We start from the raw sequence: 17,879 nt of genomic DNA, 5'->3' as shown, positions 1-17,879 counted from the left end.
TAGCAGCCAGCTAAAAAAGTTAAAAGCCAGAAAACACGCCCCTTCAAGCTCGCGTGCAGAAGAGACCACATAACTGAGTGGCGCCCGCATATGTAAACGATATTCAAACCACACGTGAGGTAACACCGCGATCATTCGAGCAATAATTCTAGCCCTAGACCTCCAACTCAAAACATGCAACCTGTAGAATTTTTTAAACATCGCCTATGGAGATTTTAAAGGGTAAAAGTTTGTCGGCATTCCACGAGAGGACGCAATTTTGAAGCGCGACATGTTGGGTATCAATTAACTTGGCGTAACATTATCTTTCACAATATAAAAAAAAAAAAAAAAAAAAAAAAAAAACTTTACCGTCTTATTTTTTTATTAAAAAAAGTGCATTTTCTCCCCCAAAAATTTACGCTGCGCAAATACGGTGTGACAAAGTATTGCAACAATTGCCATTTTATTCTCCAGGGTGCTAGAATAAAAATATATAATGTTAGGGGGGGTTCTAGTTAGAGGGAAGGAGATGGCAGTGAAAAAACACTTTAAGAACTGCTGTTTTACCAACGGCCATCACCATATGGCGCCAGGTCACAGAAGGAAGTTTGGGCCTTCACGAGGCTGCAAAGCTGCGGCCTCAATTACTGGCCTTTGTGGGCCCGCCATGCGATCGCACGGAGACACAGGATCCTGTGCCTCCGTGCGCTCCCACGCGATCGTGGAGGGAATGCGACGGCTGGTAATTGAGGCCGCAAAGCCCAGATTTTGTTGAGCCCTGCCTTAAGTGGTTAAAGATTGATTTTTTTTTATACATGCCAGCATCAAATCAATGGATGTGGTCATTGTAAAACAGAATTTATGTACCAAAAGCATGAAGTTATGTACGGAAAATGGGCAACTATGTAATGTGGCAGGCGCAGCACTATGAAGTGCCTTATGCGCTGTGGCATTAGAAGAATTGTGATCTGACCTTTCAGTCCAACAAGACTATTACTCTGAAATACCTCTAGCGCCATTCCATTGAAGCAGTAGGTTTAAAGAGCACACCAAATGCTTAAAATAACTTCATTAACTTCACTTTTCTTCATATGCAACACTGCTGCTTTGCAGCAGACAGTCCATGTACAACATGTGTTGAATAAAGTATAACAAAAATGGCAGTTCAAATATTCAATCTTGTAATTTAACATAAAATGGTGGATATATTTCCTTCAGTATTTACTTTAAGTTATTACAGCATTCTCTAGTTTCTCTGAAAGGTATAACTGGTTTGCAACTTGGTTTGATGAAAGTTTGTTCGTGAATTAGATCTGGTTTAATTTGGTTAGGAAGGTTTGGTGGAACTACAAGTAAACACATAACTAGTTCAGTATACAGTTCTAATCACATTTACAACAGGAACATATATAACTGTGTGAAATACATTTGGCCCCTTCCTTCCATAAAACTGGACTCTGGATCTGTGTGTGTTCTGTGGTGGAATGATTTTCCAGCCAGTGTGCTGGGGAATTTCCCCAGACAGAATGGATGCAAGGTTGGCTGTGATTAGTTAAGACTGAGTCAAAGACTTAACTATACTTTCTGGTATACATTCTACTGTATTATTGAGCTTACCTTTACCGTCATAAATAAATGATTCTTAAAGGCATATTTTTTTCTTTTGCTTCTGTGAACACAATATACAACCGTTATTTATGACATCCAAGCATAAAATCAGTGAACAACTGCTTTTGTCTCATAAACATGTGCACTACATTTAGGTTATATTAGTGACCTAGGACAGGTTCTAGCTGGCCAGCTACATGTAATCCTATGGAACCCCTTTTTCACCGATCTGTTGCAGGTTGGCTGCGTTTAGTAAAATCTTGCTTGCAATATTTGTTTGGGGCAACACCAAAAATGCAGCCAACGAGGCAAAAACAGGGGGGGCAATTTTTAATAGATATTAGATAGAGATAGAGATAGATAGATATCTATCTATCTCTTTAGGAGCAGTATATACACACACACACCACACTTTACTGCCAACACCTAAAGCCCCAGAGTGAAAGTGCCCTAAAGATGTATGCATTGCTACAGATCAGTGTGAAAGTGCCCTTTTGTGAGCATTAACTTGTTTTTAATAAATACCACTAGGTTGGTGCGCTCGCTTTTGGCGTTTAGTATGTTGGAAGGATATCCAGCGCTGAGAGGGCAACAAGATGTTTGTGTGCCTGCCCTCAAAGAGCTTACAACCTTTGGACTCACACTATAGGAGGCGTTTTACTATCTGCCTCTAAACACCCCTGCAAATAGGCCCTTGCACATGCATGTTGAGGCAGGAGAGTTTTCCATTCTTGGAGCCAAGGGTGTCCAGGAGGAGAGGAATAAAAGTGCATGCGTGAGACCAAACTGTGTCCTGGGTGCATGGCAGAAGAGCCAACACTTAATCTTGATTTTCCTCATAGGAGCCAACACCACAACTATTACTACTAGCCAAGCATGGCCTACAATCACTGGTGAACTTCAGGAAGGAACCCCACAACACGGAAAGATAGTGTAGCCCCCTCATTAAGTCAGAAAGGACACAGTGGACCTCACCCTCCCCCGCTTTAATGCGGAACAAGAAGGCTAAATTAGCATTTCAGCTGACAAAAGAGTGAGTTTTTTTACTTTATTAAAAATTTACAAAGAAAAAGGTTACAAAACATTTAACTACAACAGTCCCATGACAAGAGCAAATGAGGAACACCAGATGTACAAGTGAAGTCTTTAGGCAGCTTGGATCATGGCCTGGTTGGCCTCATGCCTGGCGGTGGAGGACCTGTAAAATAAGACATTTTTTTTTTTAGCGCAACTACTTCCACTCAAAGAAAAAAAAACAAAAAAAAAAAAAACAGCGCTGTCAGCTCACTTTCGTAGATGGCCCCAAACCCTTTTACCCTTACCTACTGCTACAGGGATAATGGTTTCACAAGACATGAAGAGAACTTCAATAGGGACACAGACCACAATAAAAAGCCCAAAGTTCTAGCTGTCCACTACCTAAACCCAGGTGCTGCTGTAACAGAATTTGTTACTTACTGATTGCAATTGTCACTATAACAATGGGATCTCCAAAGCTATCACCACAATCTGGTAGATCCAAATGCAATTATGGTATCAAGTAGTGACATACATGCTCATAAAATGCTAGGTTTCTCCCTAGATGTCCTCCTTCAAACCTGACCCATAAGCCCTGGATCAGTTAAATGGGTCATTTGACAGATAATGCCACAGGATTGAGGAAAAAAAAAAAGCTTATTGCCATGCAATATTTTTGCTTTTAAGGCAGTGCCATTGCACCTGCTCATGTGTGGCAACCCCAACATTAGAACACATGAAGCAACTACAGCTATTACTTAGGCTTCATGTACATGGGACTTTTTACAATTTAACTTGACAGATAGTAACCCACGTTTAAAATGTTTGGCACGTTAAATATTTTATTTGTGTATTTTAATGCAGAAAAAAAGCCTATAAAGCCATGTTGGTTTCATTTTGATTGGGAAAGCACCCAAACTCCTTACCTCTCATTCCAGGTGGTGGCGGTCTCATATTAGGTGGTGGCATTCCCATTGGTCCTCCTCTGCCTGGGGGCATGCCCATTGGTGGACCCATGGGTGGCCTCATGCCTGGAGGTGGGCCCATCATGCCTACATAAACAAGACAGTCAGTAATGGGCAAATCAGACATCGCTTAGTACATGAGTCAAGCCTAGATCTCAGGGTAATCCTGCAAGGATTCATCAAAAGAATCAGAACCAGGCTTCTCATCACAGATCCAGTCTAGCACAGCAAGAGACAATTATTCATACCTGGTGGGGGTGCTCCACGACCCATTGGTGGCGGTGGACCTCCACGTCCTCCAGCAGCATACTGTGTTGGGGCCCCAGCGATACTAGCTGTGGCGGCTGCTGCAGCGGCAACATTGCCACGGCTCTGAGGCGTCATCACCTGCAATGACAAAACAATTTCACCTTCAATAAGTCAGATTGAAGTTTTCCAAAATACAAACCTGTACAGGTATAAACAGTATCAGAAAATTACAGGACGACATCCAGCAAACGTCAAGGGAGAGACAACTGGTGTAATAAGTATTCCAAAATTGCATACAAAACAGTAAAGTCAATGCAGCATCAATAAGTAAAAGGGGCTCGTAAATGTAGGGCAGTAGTAGAGTCCACCTTACAAAAATGCAACATACATAAGCCAGAGGCCTCGAGGTAGAGTGAGCGATAAGGACAGTGGGGGAACCCTAGCTCTACTGCAGGACTGCCATGTTATACAGATTGTTCTGTTGAGTGGAATGAAACACAAGCAGTGCTTTTGAGAATATTGTTAAAGGACTATAGAAAGCATATCATGTGTTTACATGCAGTTTGCATCCTTGGGAATCATGTGATAGTTTACCTGCTGAGATGGTCCTCCCACACCTCTGACGGGGCCTGCCAAGCCAGCAGGGGCTTGTGGCATAGGAGCACCAGCTGGCACACCTCTACCAGCTGCTCTTCCGACTCCGGGTCCTCCAGCCGCTCCTGCCAATGGTACTCTAGCAATGCCAGTCTGCAAGAGAAAGTCAAATGTTTGCTCTAGTCCTAGCTCTGTCAAGTTAATCAAATATTCAGTTCACATAGCTTGGGGGAATATATGTGCAACACTTAATCATTTCAAAGGAGCACATTAGTCATGGTGGTGTGTAGGCCCCAATCATAAGAGCAGTGCATTTGAAGTAGATCTATAGGGTTTTGCAATTTATCTCCACCTATAAAAGTTTTGTCTTTAGTAATACTTTGAAAAACAAATACTACACATACTGCCTAGGCAATACTAGTCCAAGGTTTAGCAGTGAGAATATGGATGTTCTTGTGCCCAAGACAGTTTAAACTCAAAATATCTCACCCCCCATTGGCACAGAAGAGCCACTAGGACCATTTATACAACTTGAGTCCTATCCTAATGCATTACATTTATAACATGGCTTTTTGTTACAAGTGCAGTATTTTTACTGAAAATATAATTGCACCAACATATGACAAAGTGCACTTTAAAGCCATCTTTAGGGCTGAAATGTTTTAACATTGTGCACAAAAAAAAGGCCAGCAAGAGGATTAACCACTTAAGGAGCAGTAGCTGCAGTTGGTTCTCCTGGGCGAATTGCTGTCATGGCGTGTCTGCTGCATGCCGCCGGAGCTTTATGTGCGCAGCCCACAATCACCCCTGACAGAACAGAGATCAATGTAAAGACAGATCTCTGTTCTGTCAGGGGGGAAAGAGCCTAAAGATTATGAACAGCAATTGGTTGTCTAGTTTAAAAAAAAAAAAAACCAACACCCCATCCCATTTTGTAGACGCTATAACTTTTGCACAAAACATACGCTTATTGTGATCTTTACCAAATATATGTAGAATATATTGGCCTAAACTGTAGAAATTTGTTTACATTTTCTGGGATTTGCTATAGAAAAATAGTTGTCAAAATTGTTGCCGTTTATAGTGAGAAAAATTATCAAATGCCAAAAGAAAGCCATTTGTGGGAAAAGTCAATTTTTTATGTTATTACAGTGTCGCACAACCAAGTGGCGCAGTGCTGCATCTCAAAAAGTGGCCTGATCACCGATGGGCAAATCCTTACCGTCATTAAGTGATTTTAATATACACACCAGCAAAGAATCAATGCATGCGGTCATTGCAGACACGGCATTTATGTACCAAAGCAAGTTATCTACTTTACCCAGGCAAAAAGCAGACAGGCAGCTGTGCATAGTAACCAATCAGCTTTTAGGTTTTTATTGTAAATGCTCAATTTAAGAACAAGCTGAAGTTAGAAGCCAATTGGTTACAACATTAGGCTACATATGCAAATGACTGCCCCTTTGTTTTGCAATTATGAGCAGGCACCTGTTATGAGCAATTTTCTGCTATATGACCCACTCCAGCCTATGACTAAAAAGGAAAAAAAATAAAATTGTATATTGACAACTACTCTGCATCTAGATTGGCAGCACTCCAATTCAGTAAAGCCTCCTGATTGGTTAAAAGCGGTTTCCTCCCTCCGTAGTATCGTAGTATGAGGTTTCCGCAGTAAGCGAATGTGAAGTTTAGATACTTGCCAGCCAATTTTAACAATACTGGTGTTATGTTTCATAAAAGGCAGAATTGCACTAAACAGTTGAAAATGATGTAGAACAAAGGAAACTCTACTTACATCTTTTGGAGGTGGGCCTTCTACTGTCATGGATACCAAGTTCTCCCCACGTAATAAAACCAACCCTAGTACCCTTTTCTCTTCCCGTTCTGGTTGTTTAGAGTTCTTGGGCCTAGGGAAAAAGGACATTAGCAAGTGCAAAAAAATAAAATTATAATAAAAGTTTGATCACTACAGAGCAAACCCAACACTTACTTGATCTTTCTAAACTCATCACAATCACACAGTATAAGATTCATATGCTTGTCGAATGCTTTGAAGGTTCCAATGAAGATGCGACCATCTTGCAGAATGCAACGCATTCTGAAGTCAATGTGCTGCAGCATCTTGCTGCTTTTCCCCACCGTCTGAAAGAAAATATAGAAAGCCTTATTACTTTGTGCATCCATTATTTTTGCTTAGCATGTAGATACCAATTTTCTACCTTGTTTACTTAGGCATGCAGCTGGGAAGGAACACTTACCACCCAGTAGGTCAGGATCCATGTGATAGACCCAAGACAACACTATCAAAATGAATGGGCTGAAATCGCACTGCATGTGAATTGCACAGGGACAATCTTTCAATTCACATGCAGTTTCTAGTGAAAATGGGCCCATGAAGTCAGTCCAGAAGAACTTTTAAATGACAATCTGAAATGTGTTCTGTCTTGCACTGCAGACACTAAAGCTATTTTTTGGAACTGTAAGCCCCATTGATGAAGTCAGAAACGGCCCCTGACATTGAGGCTTTTTGTAATGCCGTCAGTTTCCTAAAAATAATTTGTATCACAGGTCATCACAAACCAAGACTGATGCAGTACAGAAGGTACCAGAAGATTTCTGCTCAAATGTCATAGCACCGCCTGCCTCCCTAACCCACCACAACAGCCTCCTTCACACATGTGGAATTTCAGGTCTAGGGTTACACTTAGGATCAATTAACGCAGTCCTTCAGGAAATGTACTTTGCAACCACAACACCCCCTTCCCAATGTAAAATGGCTGCATTTGTTTGTTTACTACAGCCTAGCCCCCTTTCATTCTCACCTAAGGGGGGATGAATTTTAAGTGCCTCCTGGGACGTGCACACCACATCTCATGAGGCATCAACTTCAACCCTCTGGCTGATCAGGGGGTCGTGTTCTGTCAATTACTGCAGATTGGACAATGCCTCAGACGATCTGCGCATGCACAGTAGCGACGTCACTTTAGCTCATCTGCAGATGAGCTGGCGCAATGTCAAAACTGCATGCGCAGATCGGAGGCATTCAATGATCAGCAAAGCACGCAATGAGAATCTCATTGTCAGATTCTACCTTGCTCTGCGCATTAGCAAGACTTCACAGGCTGAAGACGGTGGAAATCGGTTACACACGCAACTTCCACCATCCTGCAAAACAACCAAAATCCACAGAGGCAGAATCAGACGCTTTGCCGATAGCTGGATAATGCCTCTGGCATCCTGCACATGTTTTGATACCACGCCAGCGGATTAGCTCGAGCGACGTCACTGCTGCGCATGCACGATCTGAGGCATTATGGACCATCTGCAGTAAGAGAGGGCACTGGCTGCAAGACCCAGAAGACAGCTGGCTCCCAGTGACACAAAGATGGTGATGTGGAACCCAGCTTGTGGTGGAAACATTTGGCTCTGAGGAAGAGGGCTTCACCCTCAAAATGCATTTAGCCATTTTTGGACACGATGAGGTCTTCCCTTTAGCCGAGAACTGAATTTGGAGACAGTCTCAAGCTTATCTAAAGATACAGTTGTGCATGACATGCATTTGGCCGATTTTACACTGATCTGTTTTTCTTCAGCTTTTACATTTAAAAAATAAAAAAGTGAAGAAAGTGTGCGACCATGTAATCCTATGAAACCCCTTTTCACTGATCTGTTATGGGTTGACTGTGTTAGTAAAATCCTGCTTGCATTTTTGGTGCGGGGCGACACCAAAAACACCTCCCTATTGAACTGCATAGAAAACATAACACATACATGGTCACTTTTAGTCATATACCCTGTGAAAAAATAAAAAAGCACTGCCAAACAAAGTAACCGTGTATATGTGTTTACTATAAATCAGTATGAAAGTGTCCTTTGTAAGGCTCCATTCACACGTGAAGCGCGACGCCGCAGCAGCCCCTAATACGCTGGAGGGGTGATTTTACATTGCCCTCTATGGAGATGGTTCACATCTCCACGCCGAAACGCCGTACGCCTGAAGCTCAAAACAATTTCCGGACCCCTTTTTTTCCCAGGCGGCTTCAGCATAGGAGATGTGGACCTGGGGGTTAAAATCACGGCGTTTTGTCGCCCGCAAATCACGGTACACAACGCCGCAATTTGTCGCCGCAATTCGCGGGACAAAACGCTGCGATTAGGTGTGAATGCAGCCTTAGTATTCACTTGTTAAAGTTTATTAAAAATGTAATTATAATGCCACTAGTTTGGGGCACTCGCTTTTAGTGTTTTGTAGAATGCTATAGGTTATCCAGTGCTGAGAGGGTAACAAGACGTTTGTGCGTTATTCCTGGAGAACTAGTCAAGAAGAAATTCTGTCCCATTTGTAGGCATCATACCTGAGAGCAGGAGGTTACTTTGCTTCACTTCCACCTCCATGCCGGTGTTCTGCCAAGATGTGTCCCCCCCTCCCCCCGGCAGATTATGCCCGCCCTGGACTAAGCAGGCGCAGCGCTCTAGCTCCGAAAATTACCGAACTGGGCATGAGCTGTAGACTATGCAATGAACAGGGCATAGTGACAGTCAATGCCACACGCTCCACTCTGCAAGGGGGGCGTGTATATTAAAATTATATCGTGTAAGGGGCGGATGTCACAGAGTCGCCCATCAACCGTGCAAAACTCGCCCTACTTTTCATACACCCGCCCCCATCAGACGATATAATAGTAATACACAAGACATGGGAGGCGTGGCGTGAGCATCATTATATTGTCTGCAAGGGGGACGGGTGTATGAAAAGGGCGAGTTTTGCACTGTTGATGGGCGACTGACATCCGCCCCTTACACGATATAATTGTAATATACACGCCCCCTTGCAGAGTGGGGGCAAGCATCGGCAGCATGTGGCACAATATTTTGCTCAATGCGCCGTGTCCAGGCGATTGAGAGGTGTATTGAGGTTAGGCAATTTCCATAGGTCCGCTGCGCAGGATAGAGCTGGCAAAATCGGCCAGGGGACAATTCTCGGAAGGACACCTGCTCTCAAGGAGCTTACAATCTTTGGTCTCTCCCATGCATACATAGACTACCCCAACTCAGGAAAAATAAATGATTTTTGTTTACACCAGATGTAGTTACTACCATGTGCTTTTTTTCTGCACTAAAAACAGCATTTTCCATGTATTCCAATGGCTCTAGTTCACACCATGCAGTCAGCTTCTGACTGCATGGTGTGAACTAGAGCCATTGGAATACATGGAAAACACTGTGCGTGCATTTTTAGTGCAGAAAAAACACAACTGTACGGAACTGCGTCTGGTGTGAACTGCCCTTTAGAAAAACAAAACGCCAGAGGTCACATGCAAAAAGTGCAATAAAATTACAACTATTGGAGGCATTTGACTTTTCTGCCTCTAACTACCCCTATAAATAGTCCCTTGCACATGGGTATTTAGAGGCTGAGGGGGGGGGGGGGGGAAGAAAAAAAAAAAACACATTCAGGGCTGGTTCACATTTTGCGATGCGAATTCAGCCATATAGGTAGTATGGCTGAATTCACATCTGGACCAAAATCTGATTGCATGGGTCACAGTCATGCAATCCAAATCCTGTCTGAATTTGCAGATCACACTGCGATCAGATATGGGGGCGTCATTAATTTTTGACACCAGTAGAACAAGGGGAGAGTGGGGACAGGGGAGTAGTGGCTGAAGTTACTACTCCCCTGTTCCCACTCTCCTTGTTCTACTTAAGTAATTTGGATGATGGTACGCTGCCAATTGTTATTACCGTATTTATCGGCGTATACTGCGCACTTTTTGCCCTGAAATTCAGGGTAAAATTGTGGGTGCGCGATATACGCCGATACCCGCACCGACATACACCGAGCGCAGTACACTCGGTCAGGCTCGGCTTTGCTCGTAGTCACGCTCTGACGTTTATGCGCGAGAAGTCGAGCGTGGCGGAATATACCCGAGTGTACTGCGCTCGGTATATGTCGGCGGAGGCTTCAAACTGAGCGCGGGGATTCGACACGGAGACAGCGCGGGATAAGCCAGGAGGACACCACTGAGGCCACAGACGGACCGGACGAGGCCGATGATGGACGCCGGGCAAGACACCAAAACTGTGAATGAATGACTTGTATAGCGCAACTCATGCGAACTGAATCGCCTCTGGGCGCTTTTTCCAGCCAGAGTCTGCTTGGCTGGTGCAGTCATTTTACCCTGTAGGATAGTGACACGCATTGGGACACACAGTCATACACACAGATATACTGGGCCAATTTGGACAAGATCCAATTTACCTACCAGCATGTCTTTGGAGTGTGGGAGGAAACCGGAGTACCCGGAGGAAACCCACGCATGCACAGGGAGAACATGCAAACTCCAGGCAGATGGTGTCGTGGTCGGGATTCAAACCAGCGACCCTTTTGCTGCTAGGCGAAAGTGCTACTCACTGCACCACTGTAAGTAGTAATATGTAATAAAATGTTTTTTTACAGGATTTTAGGGTCAACATTAGGGGTGCGCGCTACATGCCGGAGCGCGCAATACTGATAAATACGGTACGTTCTTTAAATGAAGCCATACTCCAAAAATTTGCACTTTTTGACACCAATAGCAGTTCACATAAGGGAAGTGTGAACTGCCTCCAGGAGACCTCAGTGGATTCACAGGGTTTCTGCATCGCAGCAGTGCGAACCGACACTATAGTGATGTGGGAACCAACACGATTCCAGTGCAGGTTTCTGCATCTCCCTCAGGCTGGGTTCGCACTAGCGCGATGCGAGAACCCCGCTATTCCACTGCAGGTTCAGGCATTGCACATATGCGAACTGCTGGGGAGTGTAATACAACACTTGCCCCCCCCCCCCCTCCCATATTCCAGCTAGCATATCGCACTGCGAACTATCAGTTCAGACATGAATTGGATCGCATAGGTGTGAGCATTCTGACCAAAAAAAAAGGGGGGGTCCCGTGTGTGTTTGGTCTGAATGCGGTGTGAGCATTCAAGCGATGCGATTCTGGTGCGGACCAAAGAAAATAAGTCCTGTGCGTGTTTGGCCTGAATGCGCTGCGATGTCATATTATCTGTATGGCTAAAATCAAATTGCACGGACATCGCATGCGATTTGCACCCTCAGATCAGTTTGCAGTGAAAACTGAAATGGTGCAGGAATCAGATCACATAGGGGGAGGGGGGGGGGGACAAAGTTCCTGCAGCATTTTTGTGCAAATGCAATGCGAGGTCAGCCATACAAACCATATGGCCGAATTTGCATTGGACAGACATTGCATGTGATCTGTATAGCAATGCAATGTCTGTTTACAACATTCACACCTGAGCGTAGGTCGTTCGGTCGTTTTTCCGGCGTTTTGTCGCGTGTATTTATGCTTATTTGCATACAGCGTCCGACGTTTTTTTATTTTAGCCAATAGGAAAAATCATCATCTTTACATCACTTATTGCTATGTTGGTACAATTTTTTTTTATCTTCTGCCTGGGTGAAATGTTCTATTGATTAAAGCAACGAAACGCCTGTAGCAAACGCTCGTTGTCGCGCTAGTCGCTTGAATCAAGCGTTTCCATTACTTTCTATGGGAAATGTAAACGCTCAAAAAGCCCGATACGCGCAACAAAAAAGGGTCCGGAACTTGTTTGAGCTTAAGGCTGCATTCACACCTAGGCGTATATACGCCTGAAGCGCGGCGCCGCAGCCGCCCCTCATACGCTGGGGGGATGATTTTACATGGTCGGCTATGGAGATGGTTCACATCTCCACGCCGGACGCCTGCAAAAAGGTCCCGGACCTTTTTTTCAGGCGTCTTTTGGCGTTCGGCATAGGAGATGTGAACCATCTCCATAGAGGGGGTGAGGCTGCATTCACAATCGCAGCGTTTTGTCGCCGCGAATCGCGGTACAAAACGCCGCTATTTGCCGCCCCAATTCGCGGGACAAAACGCCGCGATTCAGTACGCCGAGGTGTGAATGCAGCCTCAGGCGTTGCGCGTAAGGCGTTTTGGAGTGGGGATGTGAACCATCTCCATAGGGAATAATGTATTTTTTCCCCCCTCTCGCGTTTGAGCGTCACGTTTCAGGCAACAAAACGCTCGTGTGAATGCAGCCTTAGCCCCCATTCACATCTAGGCGTTTTTACGCCTGTAGTGCTACACTGCTGCCGCCAGAGGGATGAAAACACATGTCCCTCTATGGAGATGGTTCACATCTCCACGCCGGCAAAAAGGTCCCGGACCTTTTTTTCAGGCAGCTTTCGGCTAGGAGATGGGAACCATCTCCATAGAGGGGGTCAATCTGGGGCACATCTAGGCGGACAATACCAGCGTTTTGTCGCCGCAAATCGCGGTACAAAATGCTGCTATTTGTACAGCGATTTGCGGCGACAAAACGCCGCGAATTTGTCTGCCTAGGTGTGAATGGAGCCTTAGGGTGAACCCAGGCTTGGGGGAGGGGGGACACAAAGCACGTTTGGGACCCATTCATCCCAATGGCCAGAACAAGTTAATACACTGGGCAATGGAAAGAATGAATGGCCAAACACTTCATGCACCTAAACAGGCAGCTCTAGGTGGATTTTAACATTGCGCCTGAAGCAAAGGGTGTGCAGGAGGGGAAATCCAAACAAAGTGTGCGCATGGAGGCCAAACAGTGTCCTGAGGGCGGGACAAGGCAGAGGAGCTGACACTCTTATTCTGGATTTCCCTCATTGGAGCCCAACAATACAACCATTACTAGGCAAGCATGGTCTGGTGAGCACCCAGATAGAGGCGCCCCTCATCGAGTCAGAGGGTTCCTCCTCACACACACAATACCGGAGCCCACCACCCCCCTCACATACACACAGGAGCGCTCCACGTCTCCCGCCACCTCCTTACAATAGAAACCCCCCACCAATACCGGTCTCGGCCGCCTCCCCTCACCCCGCCAAGTCCCCCTCTCCCGCACTTACCATGGCTGCTGGTCGGATGCCGCGGATACGCGACGGATTCAGGGAATGAAAAAAATTGCACCAGGAGTCTCTCCCTCCTTAGGCGCTCTTTATACCGGAAGCGCTGTGTGAAACCGGAAACGACGCGTACAACCTGCGTTTCACAACGGAACAATAGAAAGTTTTGTAATGCACCGTCTACTGCTGGCTGATGTATATAGCGACCCCTGGTGCACAGACTATAGATGTACAAGGAGGGAAGACTAGCAGGACCGTATAACAAGATTTGGTTTGGCTCTCACTGTGCTGGGGGCTTTTCCAATCAGTGGGGTAGATTCAGGTATCTCCGCCTAAAGTTACGGCGGCGCAGCGTAGTGTATTTACGCTACGCCTCCGCAACTTACAGGAGCAAGTGCAGTATTCACAAAGCACTTGCTCCGTAAGTCGCGGCGGCGTAGTGTAAATGGGGCCGGCGTAAGCGCGCGTAATTCAAATGGGGAAAGGGGGGGGCGTGTTTTATGTTAATATGTGATGACCTGACGTGATTTACGAACGGCGCATGCGCCGTCCGTGTACACATCCCAGTGTGCATTGCTTCCAAGTACGGCGTAATGACGTATTGTTTTCGACGTAAACGTAAATTACGTCCAGCCCTATTCGCGAACGACTTACGCAAACAACGTAAAAAATTCAAATTTCGAAGCGGGAACGACGTCGATACTTAACATTGGCTGCGCCTCCTAATAGCAGGAACAATGTTACACCGAAAAGGCCTTAACGCAAACCACGTAAAAAACGAACGCAGGGCGCACATACGTTTGTGAATCGGCGTATCTAGGAAATTAGCATATTCTACGCCGACAACAACGGAAGCGCCCCTAGCGGCCAGCGGCAGAATGCACCCTAAGATACAACGGCGTAAGAGACTTATGCCAGTCGTATCTTAGGCTAAAGTCGGCGTATCTAGCTTTCTGAATACAGAAAGTGGATACGACGGCGCAACTTAGCAATTACGCGGCGTATCTATGGATACGCCAGCGTAATTGCTCTCTGAATCTACCCCAGTGTTGCCAACCTCTCGTGACATTTTTTTTTTAATGACAAAACATGAGAAATTTACAGAGCACAATTTTTTACAGACAACATGAAAAATGACAGAAATCCTATTAAAAACCCATGGTCCATAGGCGTTTGCTGGGTGTGCATGGGCACACCCTAATAACCCGGTTCGTGCAGCACAGATTCTCACAAAGCTTCTAAAAAAAAAAATGAAAAAATAATAAAATATATAAATTAAATTGTAAAAAAGAATACAAAAATAAAATAATAAAAGTAAAAAAAAAAGTAAAAAACTGACACCATCCACTTCCTATACTACATTTTAAAATGCTTACATTTATTTAGAGGGTGTGTGTGTATATATATATATATATATATATATATATATATATATATATATATATATATATATAGGGCTTTTTTTCTCAGACAATAGGTGCAGGAACTCTTCCTTTCTGAGGCACGGACGGAATTTGGTGTGTCCGTGTGTATGCAAGACAGCTTGAGCGGAATTCTGTCGGAAAAACCCATCAGAATTATTCAGACGAAAAAAACGGTCTTGTGTTCGCGGCATTAGTGTGTGTTTTTTAAAAGTCAGCAGCTACAGTATTTGTAGTTGCTGACTTTTTAATTTTTTGTTTACAGGGCAAAGATCCTCTTTAAATAATATTTCATTCAACTCTATGCACAGCATTTCATTTTTGTATGTTGTAGAACACTACAATGTGATGAAATGTGCAACACACACCAACCCAGCACATTGTTGTGAAGAGGCCCTATGGCTATGCAAAGCAAGGCTTTATGACCAACGGGGCTGATGTAAACAAGCCCTTACAGTTCTAGTGGACACCCATTAAATACATTGTCTACTATTGTCTACTATTGTCCTGGATGCATTGTATTGGGTGGGGTAGGACAGGTTTCATATTAACAAAACAAAAGTAAAAAAGAAGTACTATCTGCAGCAACCTAATTCCATTATGTTTCTGGAATACAAAAATAATGTTGAACATATGAGATAAATGAAGATAAACAAATGATTATGGGTGACCCCCTACTTTAAAGTGGGGGTTCACCCAAAAAGACATTTTTAACATTACATTCAGCCGAGTTGTCCTAATGACAATCGGCTGTTTTTTTTTTTTTTCCCGTACATACCGTATTTTCGCCGCCGCTTGTCGTCTGCGGGACTGGGCGTTCCTATCTGATTGACAGGCTTCCGACCGTCGCATATTTCGCGTCACGAGTTGCCGAAAGAAGCCGAACGTCGGTGCGGCTCTATACGGCGTCTGCGCACCGACGTTCGGCTTCTTTCGGCAACTCGTGACGTACAGTTCAATATTCGCCACTCAATTCTGAGTGGGTATTGCTCACCCGGATAGACCCCTCTCACGTGGCCTAGCAGCCGGATTGATGCACGGACAGTATAGGAAACAGTCTCTGCCACAGACCGTCTGAGAACACAGAATGGATATTCAGGAATCCTCTGCCACAGGATTTAAAGTCCCGAACTTCCTGCCTTACAGCCAAAGAGCCTTTAAGCCAATCCGGCGGACTGTAAGGTGTTGTAGGTTACGGTGCATCCTTCAATAAGTTACCAGGCCTCTCCCGAAGTACCAGCCTTCCGCTCGGTCCTTTCTGGGACAGGTCCTTCCCTGGCTTCCTTCATTGAGTGGTATCCTCCAGCAGCACAGACAGCACAGGATCACCTCCAACGCATAGGCCCCAGCCAGGATAACTGGGCCTACTTGACAGGAACTCAGCCTCAGACCAACGTGGCCCCGAAACTGAAATCGCACACACACCCACCCAGGAGGGCCACGAGACGAATGACCCCGAAAAACAGCGTCTGCTCATTAAGTATCCCCTCCCAGCATGCACAGCGGGGCACCACTCCCACTGTACTGCTGCCGAGGATGGACACCCAATACACCATGGTACACCTGCGTTCCAACATGGGCCTGAAGTGGCAACGCCACCCACAGGCAACATGGGAAAAATACTACCAGGCAGTACCACAGCCAGAACAGAGGCAAATGTATACACAATTCAACGGGTCTGGGCCCAACTATTGGCCCAGACATCCCCTAAATTTGAAATAGTGCCTACAAATACATATGTATATAAATCTGCACACAAGCGAAAACAAGATGTTAATAATACCAGCAGCTATGCACAATGTCCAGACACAGAACAAAAATTTATATAAAACCAATAGTGCAGCGCTAAAAATAACTGTTGAACATATGACTGTCCATTTAGAGTTCCGAATCGATACTTCACAGTTAATAGGAAGAGAAGTCCCACATGCCGTGAATGGTGGAAAAGATAGCAGAGGTGCCACCAAACAATGATTTCACACCCTGCTTACCCTCAGATGTGTGACCCCCTGATAAAAGTGGTTAGATTCCCTTAAATTACAATAAGCAAAGCCAGAGATCCGAGACCATCACATTCCTCTCCAGCAACAAGGTAGAATGCATAGGTGTGCGTAGCCTATAGTAGAATGGATGCAGGCCTCCGTGTGTGGATGCACCACTAAGTCAGGTTTAGATAACTGGTCTGCATGTTTTGTATTTTATTCTGCAGCAAGGTCTCGGGCCTTGCCCAATCTAATGAGGACCTCCAAGGCCAAAGATAGCTGACATCCTTCAATATGTAGTGGGTTGTGAGGCATAGTGGGTGTAAAGACGGTGAAAGTCATTGGCGGTGTGTCCATAGTGGGCGCAGGAACGCCGCCCCCTCTCTCCTGCACCCTTCAATCAACAATACATAGATTCATGCATTGCATGAATCTATGTATTGTCGCTGCTTCCGCCCACTATTCAGGTGTCCGGCCCCCTGTTGAGCACTGGCCATCTGAATAACAGTGGTGGGTGTGTTTTGGAAGTGTCTATCAGAGCCAGCGGCTTCACTTCCTGGTTCCCTATTGCACATGCGCGAGTCACGCTGCGCTATCCCACAGGTCCCTGCTTTCTTCTGGGACCTGTGTGTCTCCCAGAACACAGTAAGGGGGGGGGCGGAATAGGCGCCGGACGTGGAGTAGGTCACCTCGATCACCTCAGTGATCGATGTCCAGAAGTGGGAGCAAATACCTGTATTACACAGGTATCTTCTCCCTCCTCTCCCCTCAAAGGTGCCAAATGTGACACCGGAGGGGGGGGGGGGGGATTTAAAAAAGCGGGAGTTCCATTTTTGGGTGGAACTCCCCTTTAAGGACTTCAAGGTCATCTATATGCTTTCCGCAAGCATGTAAATGTAGCGCCCCCTTACTTTCAGTACGGGCACTACGCTAAAGTTAGTGGGGAATGGGAGAGTTATTTTGCTCCCATTCACAATTTGCTAAATTCTGGGCTGCTCTCATTCCTGAACTGTCCTGTAGGTCAGTCTGCGCTCCAGGGGTGCTGATTCCACCCCTGGGCGACAGGTGGCGCTAGAGGGGTTCTGGCAGAGCCGCTTTTCCCCAGCATCCAATTGGAGGAGTTTTCCCTCGTGGGGCA

The 17,879-nt window shown here is 45.4% G+C and overlaps 1 protein-coding gene across 1 annotated transcript; it reads right to left on the bottom strand.

Annotated features, from left to right (window-relative positions):
• Positions 1 to 2,621: 2,621 nt before the first annotated feature.
• Positions 2,622 to 13,469, bottom strand: SNRPB (small nuclear ribonucleoprotein polypeptides B and B1). Its single transcript, XM_040330263.1, has 7 exons — positions 13,342 to 13,469; positions 6,406 to 6,557; positions 6,211 to 6,322; positions 4,416 to 4,568; positions 3,821 to 3,959; positions 3,534 to 3,659; positions 2,622 to 2,788 (listed from the first exon to the last, which is right to left on the bottom strand). The coding sequence occupies exons 1-7, from the start codon at positions 13,342 to 13,344 to the stop codon at positions 2,751 to 2,753; spliced, it is 723 nt and encodes a 240-aa protein (XP_040186197.1). The 5' UTR covers positions 13,345 to 13,469; the 3' UTR covers positions 2,622 to 2,750.
• Between the last annotated feature and the right edge of the window lie 4,410 nt (positions 13,470 to 17,879).

The sequence above is a fragment of the Rana temporaria genome, chromosome 12 (assembly GCF_905171775.1).
Source record: "Rana temporaria chromosome 12, aRanTem1.1, whole genome shotgun sequence".
In the NCBI taxonomy this organism is placed as follows: domain Eukaryota; kingdom Metazoa; phylum Chordata; class Amphibia; order Anura; family Ranidae; genus Rana; species Rana temporaria.
This window is presented reverse-complemented; position numbering and strand designations above follow the sequence as displayed.